The 13,296-nt window shown below is 39.7% G+C and overlaps 1 protein-coding gene and 1 long non-coding RNA gene across 11 annotated transcripts in view; one reads left to right on the top strand and one right to left on the bottom strand.

Moving 5' to 3' along the window:
• The window catches only part of DCAF6 (DDB1 and CUL4 associated factor 6), a 146,451-nt gene that overhangs the window by 5,648 nt on the left and 127,507 nt on the right, over positions 1 to 13,296 (bottom strand). For all 10 annotated transcript variants that reach the window (XM_082702672.1, XM_082702673.1, XM_082702671.1 and 7 more), the window contains 3 exons: positions 5,135 to 5,273; positions 2,877 to 3,033; positions 2,146 to 2,234 (listed from right to left, as the gene is read on the bottom strand). In XM_082702672.1, the coding sequence (XP_082558798.1) occupies positions 2,146 to 2,234; positions 2,877 to 3,033; positions 5,135 to 5,273 (385 nt within the window). The remainder of the gene's footprint in view (positions 1 to 2,145; positions 2,235 to 2,876; positions 3,034 to 5,134; positions 5,274 to 13,296) is intronic.
• On the top strand, positions 6 to 3,435 carry LOC309849865. Its single transcript, XR_014303966.1, has 2 exons — positions 6 to 459; positions 2,518 to 3,435. It is a non-coding gene; the product is annotated as an uncharacterized lncRNA (long non-coding RNA).

Here is a 13,296-nt window from a genome sequence, read left to right as displayed (position 1 = left end):
TAGGAAGCAAGCGGAGCAGCACATCAAGACCGCGATGTAGCCGTACCCCGCGGCGGGCTCTCAGCAGGTCTGAGGAGTCGCCTCGCTCTCTGCACCCTAAGGCCACTTGCCACCACGGAACTACTTCACCGTGCACCTGAGGGAGTGGCATCACACAATACAACTCTTTCGACTGGCAGAGGGACAAAGGCCGCACTTTGAAGCCGCTTGAAACATTCAAGAATTCAATTTATTTTTCACCTGTGCTTTGTTTCCCAGAGCAGCTACCTAGGTCTGCTCATTCTTCCTCCCTGTGGCAGAGCGGATGCACTTAGTGACACAGCCGTGTTCAGTGAGTTCCCCGGGGCCACTCAGGTTTCTCAAGAAAACATCACCTTGACTGACGCAAAGTAATTTTGAAAAATAAACTTTCGGAGAAGAGTCACCAATGACCCTGTCTTAGGTACAAGACGGGACTAAGTGAGTGTCCATGAACACCGAGGGATCTGGGCAAAGGAGAAAAGGCAGAAAGGGAGGAAAGAGGAGGAAGGCCAAGGGGCTAATCTGTCAGCGGCTCCCCAGTAATTTCATACACACTTTCAGCCCCGCAGCCCACCCCCAGAGCCCTTTCCAGTCTCGCCCCAAGGAGCTGCTTCCTTATCCACTCTCCAGTGGTTCGCTTGCCTTAGGACACCTTGCAAAGTGCCGACCCTTGATCTCAAGGGCTCCTTAGCACCCTGTCCACCTGGTGAACTCAGTCCCAATTCGTACTTCCTCTGGAGACCCCATCCATCTGCCCCATCTACGAGCACACTGCTTCTTTGCAAGGGCTTCCAGAACACTCTGCATGCCCCTCTACGTTCTGGCTGACTGGTCATTGTCCCACCAGTCTATATGCTCTGAGGGAAGGTTTGTTTTTTACAATTCGGCACTGTGTCTGACAGAGGCAAAGTTTATAAATGTCTATTAGAAAGCAGATATGGGAATTGTGATTGTCAACCTTGGTCTAGACTACCGGTTTTCTAACTTACTAATAACACTTTTTAGCAATGGACCCTTATTTCATGTTTTTAAAAGGGTGCAGCATCAACGTGAGCTACACGCACCTGTTAACAGAAGCTCGGCCGCCAGTAAGCAGCTGACTAATGCCATGAATCGTTATGTTCGTAAGAAATCCTACAGGAAAACCCACCAATAAAAACCCTAGCTACAGCTGGGGAGGAAAACCCAAGAATTCAGCTTTTGTATTATCCACCTTCCCTTGTCTCAAGCCCACAAAAAACCTAGAGCTTCACAGAGCCCAGTTTGAAAACCGTTGGTTTAACCAGGAGCTCAAGAAATCTTAAAATCTGACAGTAAAGGAAAAGATTCTCCAGTCATTTGTTCTGCTACTTATTTGGCTGTGATTATGGAGGACAGCCATAGTAAAACTCATTTTCTTAAAAGGACAGGGTTTGGTTTTGTTTTTTTAAAGATTTTACTTATTTATTTTTGAAGATCACAAGAAGAGCACAGGCAGAGGGAAAGGAAGAAGCAGACTCCCTGCTGACCAGGGAGCCCAATCCCAGGACCCTGGGATCATGACCTGAGCTGCAGGCAGAGGCTTTAACCCACCGAGCCACCCAGGCGCCCCAAGGTTTTTTAAATGATTCTTCATTGCATTAAGCACAAAACCAGTCAAATTGTTTTTCTTAAACTATAATAACCTGGTATTACTAATAATCAATATTATAATAAGCCTAATAATATTTTTGATGTTTAGCTCTCTAGTATTACAGCCATGTTTTAATCTTAGTTTTTCTTTTTCTTAAAATTTGACCTCCTTAACTGAATAAACCTGCTTATGTTACCGATTAATAATGAGCTGCTTTGGGGTGCCTGGGTGGAGGTGGATCAGTCATTAAGTGTTTGGCAAAAGGTCATGATTTCAGAGTCCTGATTTCCAGCCCTACACCAGGCTCCCTGCCCGGGCTGGGGAGGAAGGGACCCTGCTTCTCTCCACTCCCCCTGCTGGTGTTCCTGCTCCTGCTGTCTCTATCTCCGTCAGGTAAATAAATCAAGTCTTTAAAAAAAGAAAAAAAAGTAAAAGAAAATAAGTCTTCTTAAGAAAGCATTTCAGGAACAAAGTGATATATGCGTTATAATAATTATAAATAAAAGTCTTACTTCATCAGCAAGTTTTCGGTTAAAAATCCTGGACTCTTCTAGTGGTGACCAGATCTTTATGTCATAATCTATGCCAGATGAGGCGAGAACTAGAAATAAAATGTTGCATATTAATATAAAGCATAAAAACATGCCGTTAAGACACGCATACACAGGTCACACATTATGCATGTATGTTAGGGGTGTGTGTGTGTGTGTGTGTATACACATACACGTGCAGCAACACTGAGCCGGCATGGAAACTGTACTGACGCATTTAATGGTCAACTGAGAATACTATTTAGAAGATTTCCTAAAAAAGTTATCCTAGAACATAATTTTAAGACCAACTTGCAGTCAGTCCAATTTCTTTCCTATCCCCTGCTCTTTTAGGAGAAACATGGGAAGTGTCCAACGAAAGGCAAGAATAAGCCAAGCTCCTTTGTTCTGTCGGATTAACTCGGACATGTGAAGACTAATGAGGCTCGGAGACGCAGGCGGAGTCGTGCAAAGTGTGGTCAGCCGAACCTCTTGCAACTTGTAAAACTCAGAAGAAATATTAAAGAATAAAGGCTTTGGTCTACTTCGTCATACTTTGTGCCAAAAGGAGGTTCTAAGTGTTTCTGTTTTGAACCCAAGCGGAGTCGTAACGGGCTTCCCTGACGGCCTCCTGGAGGTCCCCCACTACTCTCACACTAACGCCGAGAAGGAAACCAGAGCCGGTGCGCGGACTCCTGACGCGGCCGTCTTACTTGGGTCAAAGGGATGCGGCTGCAAGCAGTTGACCACGTGGTCGTCGGCCTCCAGAAGCATCAGGTGCTCAGCGGTGCGGCGGTCCCAGATGAAGATGTGGCCGCAGTCCGAGCCGCTCATCACGAAGTTAGCGCCCCAGAAATTGGCTTCTTTTATCTAGGGTTAACAAGAAAATTGTGGGAAAAGTCAAATCAAAGTTACGAAAACAAAGACTCTATTTTGCTACTGAAAATATTAATTGACTTAGAAAATAAAACATTTCCTAAGAGACTCTTTGTCTTCCGTTGTTTTTAAATGATGGAGATTATCAGCAAGCATGATCCCACAGTAAGTGATGACAGGTGCCCCATGAAACAGAGACTATGTTCTGTTCACGGTTGTACTTTTAGGGCCTTAAACAGTTCTTGGCAACAGTAGGTGCTGAATTAGTAGCTGCTAAATGAATGCATGCATGCGATTTCTGGGTTTTGGAAAGTATAATGGAAACTTCTATGTCTACATGTTGTTGAACTTTCCAAAAATGGTTCCACTTTAGCTTTATAATAAAAACAAATCACATGGGCGCCTGGGAGGCTCAGTGGGTTAAGCTGCTGCCTTCGGCTCAGGTCATGATCTCAGGGTCCTGGGATCGAGTCCCGCATCGGGCTCTCTGCTCGGCAGGGAGCCTGCTTCCCTCTCTCTCTCTCTCTGCCTACCTCTCCATCTACTTGTGATTTCTCTCTGTCAAATTAAAAAAAAAAAAAAATCACAGAAAAAAATGAAGGGTTTCCTTTTATATTTCGCTTTATGCCAAAAAACAAAAAGTACCAATAATCTTTTTATTAGGTATTCTCTCACAATTGAGAAGGAAGGATGTAAACATTTTACTTTTACGAAGCAATGAGACAGAGGACTAGGACACACTGGAATGGTTAGGATGACATTTCTCAGTGGATGTGTATCAGTGAGCCACAAAGAATCTTTGTAGTTCAGGACATTTTTCAGTCATTTCATCGGTAGCTGCTACTTTGCTATTTTTGCCAAACCAAAGAGGGGAGACAGTTTTGTTGTTACTTAGAGTTACTGTTGTATTTATTTAACTTTTCTTTTTTATTCCTACCCCTAATATTTTCATACAGAATTTTAATCAGCAAAATATAAAAAATACACATTGATTACTTCTATTAATAGTGAGCACTGTGTTTAGAATGATTAAATTGTTACCACCAATGGTATCTATAGAGAAAGCTAAGTAGTTCCCTGTCCCAAAGTTACTTTTTTTTAATGTAAGCTCCATACCCACCCTGTGCTTGAACTCAGATCCCTAGATCAAAAGCTGCATGCTCTACTGAACTTTTACCCTTAACTCTGGAGAGAACAGATTAAAACTGATTCTTTAGATACTTTTGTACTACTCGATGAATATATGAAAACAACACCTTCTAAATATGAATAGTTCAGAGTTCAGAGTTGCAACATGCTAATCATCTTAAAGATCCCCTTAGTGCATAATTAAAATCACACTGGGTGTATGACTTGTGCACGGTAAAACTTGAAAAGATCTTAGAGATCATCTGGTCGGTTCTTTTTTTTTTTTAAAAAAGATTTTATTTATTTATTTGAGAGAGAATGAGTGAGAGAGAGCATGAGAGAGGAGAAGGTCAGAGGGAGAAGCAGACTCCCCAAGGAGCTGGGAGCCCGATGCGGGACTCGATCCTGGAAGTCTGGGGTCATGACCTGAGCCGAAGGCAGTTGCTCAACCAACTGAGCCACCCAGGCGCCCCATCTGGTCTGTTCTTTATATCATAGATGAGGACACAATGTCTAGAGAGACAAAGTGACTAAAACAAATCTTCACCTGTCAATCTTAAGAGTTGTTATAAAGTAACCAGACTACATTTTGCAATGAGGCTGGATTTCATATATCGAAATCTTTCTCTCCAAATCAACAGAGAATGCTAAAATGAGCCATATATATGTCAATATCCAGATCCAGCAAGTGTGAGAGAGCAAAAAGAAGCAATTGTTATTTGTACCAGCTAAAAATTTTAAACTTCTACAGCATTTCCTTAGTAGGGCAGAATTTTCTTGTGAACAATAATGGTCTCGGGCAATCTATTCTAGGACTAAAACAACCACGTCTGGGTAAAGAGGTAACTGTGAAGGCACAATAATGCTGCACCGGACCCCAGTGGCAATACATGAAGACTATCTTTATGGAAAATATTCATATTATCAATCTGTAATTTCTCCAAAAAGTGCCATGAGCATTTGGTACCATTGTCCTGGAGTTGCGATGGCCCTTATAAACCATCTTTACTAGTGGCCTTCTAATGTTCAAAGTATCCAATTCTTCCATTTCTTTCCTTTCTTTCCTCCGCCTGAAGAACTCCTGGATGCGGGCAACAGCAGAGCGTCTATGAATTACATATTAAAAGAAAAAAACAAAAATAAATTTAAAAACATCCATAGGCCACTATGGAATCAAAATGAGGAACATTAAAATACAGTAAAGTCTAAAAAATATTGAAACTAAACATTATCTCAAGAAGGCATCCCCAACCAAAGCATAAAAAAGCAGACACGACAGTGAGACTACATCAGACTAGTTGAGTTACTAAAACAAAATATTTTAGTGAAGAGATCATTTAGAAATTTGGTACTGGTTGAGAAAGTAAAGGAAACAGCATGCGGCACACTGGTTTTTAAAGGGCTATTTTACAAAACACAAGAGAGACAAAATTAATATGCAAGTTTACTACAAACACATCCTATTCGATATCATTTCTCTTCTCCGTATGAGAAAATGCACGGGCACACAGAGAAAAGAAAAGAAATGAAGGGTAACATATAATAGCAGAGGGGAAACTTGTTTGGAGATTTTGTAAAGATGTTCTCAGCAAAGAACAGACTAGTAAAGAAAAAGAGGGTATTACCGTATGTACAATAAAACAGATTCTATACAGACCCCATTAAAAGTACAGATTTGGAGCTAACGAGGCAGATTTTACTCTCCTAAGACCTGAGTTGGTTACAGAGCTGGAAACAAGAATGGGCCCTTTTAAGACTGATTTAATTATCAGAAGAAACTTTTCCTAACACAGTTTGTTAGTCTGAATTTACTACTTAAAACATTATATTTTGACAGAGAATAGACCAAAAAAAGTCTACAGATCAGTAAGTACAATGAACACTCTAACAGAAAAATAGGTAAAGGACAAGAGCAGGGCCACTACAGAAGAAATGAACAGTCAGTAAATATACCAAAGGATGCTAAGCCTCACTAATAAGATAAAAATAAAACAACAGACGAGCTCTTTATGTGTTGACCAGATTAAAGAGAGGTTAATGTCTATTTGAGTGGCAAGACTATAGGGAAACAGACACTAGTGGGAGGGGTTTGAAAGTGATTCTATGTAAAAAAAAAAAAAAAAAAAAAAAAAAAAAAAAAAAGTAAACTCCTTTACTGGAGACTTTCCACTGACGCAGAATGCATATGCAGGAAGGCAGAACATCTCACGTGTGTGGCCCAACGAACTTTCACAAACAGAACAAGCCCGTGAACCACCACCACTGCTGACAAACGGGGCATAACCTCCAGAATTCTCCTAGCGCTGCACTCCCACCACTGCTCTCCCGTAAGGAAAACCATTACTCTGGCTTCTAATGGGTGATCACACGGAACTGGAGGATGTGTATTTTTGTGTCTCGCTCCTGTAACTCAACACCCTAGGACTCCTCTGTGCGGTCTTCTTCATCCCACGGGCTGCAGAGTACCACAGCGCACACATCCATTACAACACATGTGCCCATCGCACTGTGAGTGCACATGGGGCTGCTCACAGCCTCTGACTACTGAGTTGCGGCTACTACCAACATCTGTCCGTGTCCTTGGCAAGCATGTCAGGTTTCTGCTGGGTCTGTACCTAGGAGGAAAACAGCAGGACCACAGCAAGTGCATATGTTCAGCTTTGATAGATACTTGCAATTTCCCAAAGTGGTTACACCAATTTACATTCCCACTAGCAAAATACTGAGTTCAAGTTCATCAGAAATTAAACAGTATCTATTAAAATTTAAAATGTGTATATCCTGGGGCACCTGCCTGGCTAGTCAGTAGAACATGTGACTCTTGATCTTGGGGGCTGTGAGTTCAGGCCCCACGCTGGGTGTACAGATTATGTTTAAAAATATATATTTTTTAAAAGATTTAATTTATTTATTTGGGAGAGATGGAAAGGGAGGGGGAGGAGGGGCAGAGGGAGAGGGAGAACATCTCAAGCAGATTCTGTACTGAACAGGGAGCCCGACATGGGGCTCACTCCCATGACCCAGAAAGCATGACCTGAGCCAAAACCAAGAGTCAGACACCAGACTGAAGAACCCAGGTGCCCCCAAATTAAAAAAAAACAAAAAAACAAAAAATTTGCTTTGTGTTGGTACAGCAATTTTACTTGTAAAAATTGTACACTACACAAAACTTACACAAGTAAAACAAATATTACATATTTATATTATTTATATTTAGGTTATACATACATGTGTATAATATAAATCTTCAATGTAGTGAACCTTCTGCGTGTGCTTTCAGGAAGACTGGAAATAATCTGATTGTTCACATGGAAAGGACAGACTAATTAAATAAACTATGCTACACCCATATACTGGAATACTAATACCACCATAAAAAGATAAGCAAGGGGCACCTGCTGGCTCAGTCAGTGGAACATGAGACGCTTCATCTCGGAATTGTGAGTTTGAGCCCAACCCTGGAAGTAGAGATAACTAAAAAATAAAATAAAGGGCCGCCTGGGGGTCTCAGTGGGTTAAGCCTCTGCCTTCGACTCAGGTCATGATCTAAGGGTCCTGGGATCAAGCCCTGCGTTGGGTTCTCTGCTCAGCAGGGAGCCTGCTTCCCCCCGTCCCCTGCCTGCCTCTCTGCCTACTTACTTGTGATCCCTATGTCAAATAAATAAAATCTTTAAAAAAAAATTTAAAAAGATAAGGAGGATCCATTATCAACTACATGAAAAATGTTGGCATTATACTGCCAAATCTGCAATGTAGGTTAAAAGTTTAAGAGGAAAAATTCTACATATACATAAAAAGGGTCTAGAAAACCAGACAGCAATCATCCGTATTACTTTTTTAAACAATTATATAACAATGTCGTACTCCTACTTTTATAATAAAAGGGTATCTTCTTTTTCATAAAATGGTACACTACTGTGAGTTATACAGGTTTACTTAAAAGTGTTTTTAAAACTTTATCCTATGCTTTGTATATCCAAAATATACACGAATTTTTAAATTAGATAGCTAGAAACTTCCATGCAAAAAGGTGACATGTTTAGTTTACTCCAATTTTCTCATTCGGAGGTGATAATGAGAAGGGTTAAGAGTTTAAATGCTCTTGGTACACCTGGGGGCTCAGTCACTTGAGTGCCCGCTTTCGGCTCCGGTCATGATGCCAGAATCCTCGGATCGAGTCCCGTGTCGGGCTCCTTGCTCAGCAGGGAGCCTGCCTCTCCCTCCCCCTGCTTGTGCTCTCTGACAAATAGATGAAAAAAGATTATTATTTTTAAATAAATAAATCACAAGTAGGCAGAAAGGCAGGCGGGGGTGGGGGAGCAGGCCCCCTGCTGAGCAGAGAGCCCGATGTGGGGCTCGATGGCAGGACTCCGAGATCATGACTGGAGCTGAAGGCAGAGGCTTAACCCACTGAGCCACCCAGGCGCCCCAGATGAATAAAATCTTAAAAAAAATAAAAAACTTTTTAAAGTTTAAATGCTCTCAAAAGAAACCTAGTTGGATCTTTGTTGTGAAGCAGAAGACACTCTCAATTAGATACAAAGATGTGATTAGCAAAAAACTCTGGTTAAGAAAGCAGAGTATCAGTAAAGGGAATAGAAATGACCTTGCTGACAAACCAAAGGCCTCAGGAGCTGTAAATGGGAAAAGAAATTATATGACAAATTAAGAATTTAGACAGAAGCTCAAGTTATTTAAAACAAGATATGTGGACAGAATTAAAGTTGAATACTTAATGTGTTGATAATCATTAAGAACTAGTGAGCACAGCACCAGGTCAAAAATGTTCATCTCGTTTAAAAGTCAGCCGTAGAATATGGTCTAATTTACTGCTTCCCGCTTGTCTGGCTTAACCATTCTAATTGTAAAATCTAGATCTACCACTCAGCTATCAAGAACAAAGCCCTGTCACGTGCAAGGATGCAGACAGAGCCCTGTACTAACTGAAAGAAGTCAGTCAGAGAAAGACAAATATTGTATGATTTCACACACATGGAATTTAAGAAAAAAAGCAGATGAACATAATGGGAAGGGGAAAGAGAGAGAGGGGTGGGGAGACAAAACATAAGAGACTCTAAATGCTAGAGAACAAACAGGGTTGATCAAGGCGCGGGGGATGGGATAAATGAGTGGTGGCCATTGAGGGCACTTGTCAGGATGAGCTCTGGGTGTTCTATGCAAGCGACGGATCAGTGAATTCTATTCCTGAAACCAATTACACTATATAACTAACTACAATTTAAATACAAATTTGGAGGAAAATAAATAAATTTTAAAAAATCTAGCTCTCAAGTTATGTGATTTGTATTATAGAGTTCTAATTCAAGATTAGGGTACCTACCACTATCCCACTGTAGGAAAATTATCTAAGAGAAAAGTTTCAAGTGCACAAATTTGAAATTAGAAAATAAAAATAACAGTATATATTATACCTACATATACAATCAGGTCATGTGCAAATCAGTTAACAGTATAAGCTAAAATGAATATATTGAAACAACTTTCTTAAAGGAGATTTCATAGGAAAAACTGAAAAAAAAATACAGGTCATTGAAAATGAAAATTAAAATGATATATACATATGAAGAATGCCAATCAGCAAATATTTATTAAAGGCCTTCCACTTACAAAGTTGTTTTGGAGAATATTATTCATACTTTTATGATAGTTTTGGTAGTTTGGCTCCCAATTTAAAAGTCATAAAAGACATTATAAAGTTAAATACATATAAAATTTCAAAAGTAAACAATAAAATCATAGTAATAAGGAGTATAAATTCCAACCCAATGGAGGGAAAAAAAAGAGAAAAGCACTAGAAAACAAAGATAAAAAAAACTTAAATCAATCCTAAAAAAAACCAAGAGAGTAAAAAACAAAACCAAACAAAAAGTGGTAAAAGAGAATAATTAGAGTAAGTTGGAAACAAATTTAAATATAGTCATAATGATAGTAAATTTAAATAGACTAAACATACCAATTGAGAAAAAAGAGATAGTCTAAGACACAGTGAAAGCATGAGGACAAGGAAAAGTTTCACACAGATATTTTAACAAAAGCTAATCCAATGAAAGGTGGCTGGGTTATATTAATGTCTGGTGAAACAGACTAAGATAAAAAGCATCATTAAGAACAGAGAGGACTGGGGTGTCTGTGTGGCTCAGTGGGTTAAGCCACTGCCTTCGGCTCAGGTCATGATCCCAGGGTCTTGGGATCGAGCCCTGCATCGGGCTCTCTGCTCAGCGGGGAACCTGCTTCCTCCTCTCTGCCTGCCTGCCTGCCTGCCTACTTGTGATCTCTGTCAAATAAATAAATAAAATCTTAAAAAAAAAAAAGAACAGAGAGGACTACTACATACACATTAAGTTCAATTTACTAGGAAGATATAACAATGTAACATACATGCACTCAATAAAAAAGAGCCTCAAAATCCATTTAAAAGGAAAATGACCGAACTACAAGGAGAATTAGACAAATCTACCACTGTCGTAAAGATTTCCACATGCCTTTATCCGTATTTTATGTGTCAAACTGACAAAACAAACACACAAACACCAAAATTATAAATAATTTTAATAACACAACAGTCTTGATCTACTGGCCATATATAAATAAAATTCTACATTAAAAACTAGAGTAATATTCTTTTCAAGGGTCCATGAAATATTTACAAATTTGACATGTACAAGTCCACAAAGTCAGTTTCTATGAATTTCAAAGAATGCATCTAACACCAACCATATTCTCTAACCACAAGTTTGATGTTACTGAAAAAAAGCTAAATGTACACATTTTAAAAAGTTAGGAAAAAATAATAAACCACACAAAAATTTCAAAGAAAACAGAAGAAAGGAAATAATAAAGAGAGAGAAAGCAGAAATAAAAAAACAAAAAGAAAAACAATACAGAGTTCTGCCATGATGAAGAAAAAGTTAAGGGAGTTCAAATAATGTTAGGAATAAGAAGGTGGTTATAGGGGTGCCTGGGTGACTCAGTTGTTAAGTGTCTGCCTTCTGCTCAGGTCATGATCCCAGGGTCCTGGGGTCGAGCCCCACATCAGACTCCTTGCTCAGTGGGAAGCCTGCTTCTCCCTCTCCCACTCCCCTTGCTTGTGTTCCCTCTCTCACTGTATCTCTCTTTGTCAAATAAATGAATAAAATCTAAAAAAAAAAAAAAAAAAAAAAAAAGAAAAGAAAAAGAAAAAGAAGGTGGTTATAACTCAAGACAGTAGAAATTAAATAGATAATAAAGATAGTATAATAAATTTTCAAACTTAGATGAATGGACACATTTTTCAAAAACTTCCTAACACGGGTTAAAGAAGAAAGAGGGCAAACAGTACCACAGCTGTTAAAGAAGTACAATAGTACTGAAAAACCATCTCCAAAAGAAAACATGAGGTCCAGTTGTTTTAACAGGTAGGATATACTGAACTTTTAAGGACAAAATCATTCTAATCTTATACAAACTCTGGAAAATAAGGAGATATTTTTTTCTACTTTTTCTCTAATACTAGTGTAACTTTTTACCAAAAATAGGATCATGAAAATATAAGAAAATTCATTCCGAATATATAGAAAAATCCTTCATAAAATATCAAATAAATCAAATCCAACAATATATCAAAAAGATAATACATCATGATCAAGTTCGGTTTATCCCACGAATACAAAGATTGTCTAATCCAGTTCTACATGTAAGGAGGTTGAAAGTCCTCACTCCAAACTGACAAGTAAAAAGTTGAACAGACTGAAAAACCAACACCTGTTCTGGGATCCGTAAGAGCGGGGAAGACAGGGCAAACGGGTTCCTCAAGAGTGGAGAGACGGGGGCACTGGGGGGGCTCAGTGGGTTACAGCCTCTGCCTTCGGCTCAGGTCGTGATCTCAGGGTCCTGGGATCGAACCCCGCATCGGGCTCTCTGATCAGCAGGGACTGTGCTTCCTTCTCTCTCTCTGCCTGCCTCTCTGCCTATTTGTGAACTCTGTCTGTCAAATAAATAAAATAAAATCTTAAAAAAAAAAAAAAAAAAGAGTGGAGAGAAGAACAGGCAGAGTCACAGCTTAGCAGGAAAGAGACCTGGGGTAAGAACACCTAGACTGTGATCTGAGAACTGCGGGATGTGGTGTAGACAGCTTTGAGAATTAAAAACTCCACGGGATCCCAGTCACAGGAGTCCTTCCCACTGTATTTTCAGATTTACTTCCAGGAGCCAGACCAGACTGCCACACAGAATATTGGAGAAAAATCCCCTTGAGTTTCTGGCACAGAGAGGGGAAAAGGAACCATTTTGAAAAATGCCAGAGCACATCTTCTTCTTTGTAAGGTCTGCTCTTAGGGGAAACTAGTAAACTAGAGCCTAAACTGTTGGGGTTAATAACCCCTAATGCGGTTATTATTGTAATAAATAATCAAAGCCTAACTAACCTAGGGGAGGGAAACAGCCAACCACAGCCCACTCTGGCCATCCTATCCCACCTAAAGGCAAAGAAAACAAACAAAAAACCCGCGAAACTCTTCTAAAGGCCAGAGATGTAGGCTCACTCAAAGACTGAGACCTAATCTGAAGACGGTGGATGCTTCCCCTCCCCCACGCCTGGCCGTCCCATCACCAGTCTGTTTAGAGCAGTTCCATTCACACGATACATCATATATAGCTAGTAGAAAAAGAAAACTACTAAGCACATCAAAAGAGAAAAAAAAAACACAGTTTGAAGAGACAGAGCAATGTGGAATTAACAGACCAGGAATTTAAAACAACTATAATTAATGTAACTATGATTAATTAAGGGCGCTAACAGATAAAGTACACAACATGTGAGGACAGATGGGCAATGTAAGCAGAGCGCTGGAAGTCCTCAGAAAGAAGCAAAAAGAACTGCCTGAGATAAACAAACAAACAAACAAAACACACACACATGCACACACACACAACCCCAACCCTGTAACAGAAATGAAGAATGCCTCTGACAGCCTTATTAACAGACTGAACATGGCTGAAAAAATCCTTGACCTAGAACATATATTAATAGAATCCCTGAAAACCAAAAAGCAAAGAAAACAAAGACTGGAAAAAAGCCCCCCAAAAGAGAATATTCAAGGATAGTGGGATGATTACAATCAATGTAACATG

Source organism: Mustela nivalis, assembly GCF_964662115.1.
Source record: "Mustela nivalis genome assembly, chromosome: 16".
Classification (NCBI taxonomy): Eukaryota; Metazoa; Chordata; class Mammalia; order Carnivora; family Mustelidae; genus Mustela; species Mustela nivalis.
This window is presented reverse-complemented; position numbering and strand designations above follow the sequence as displayed.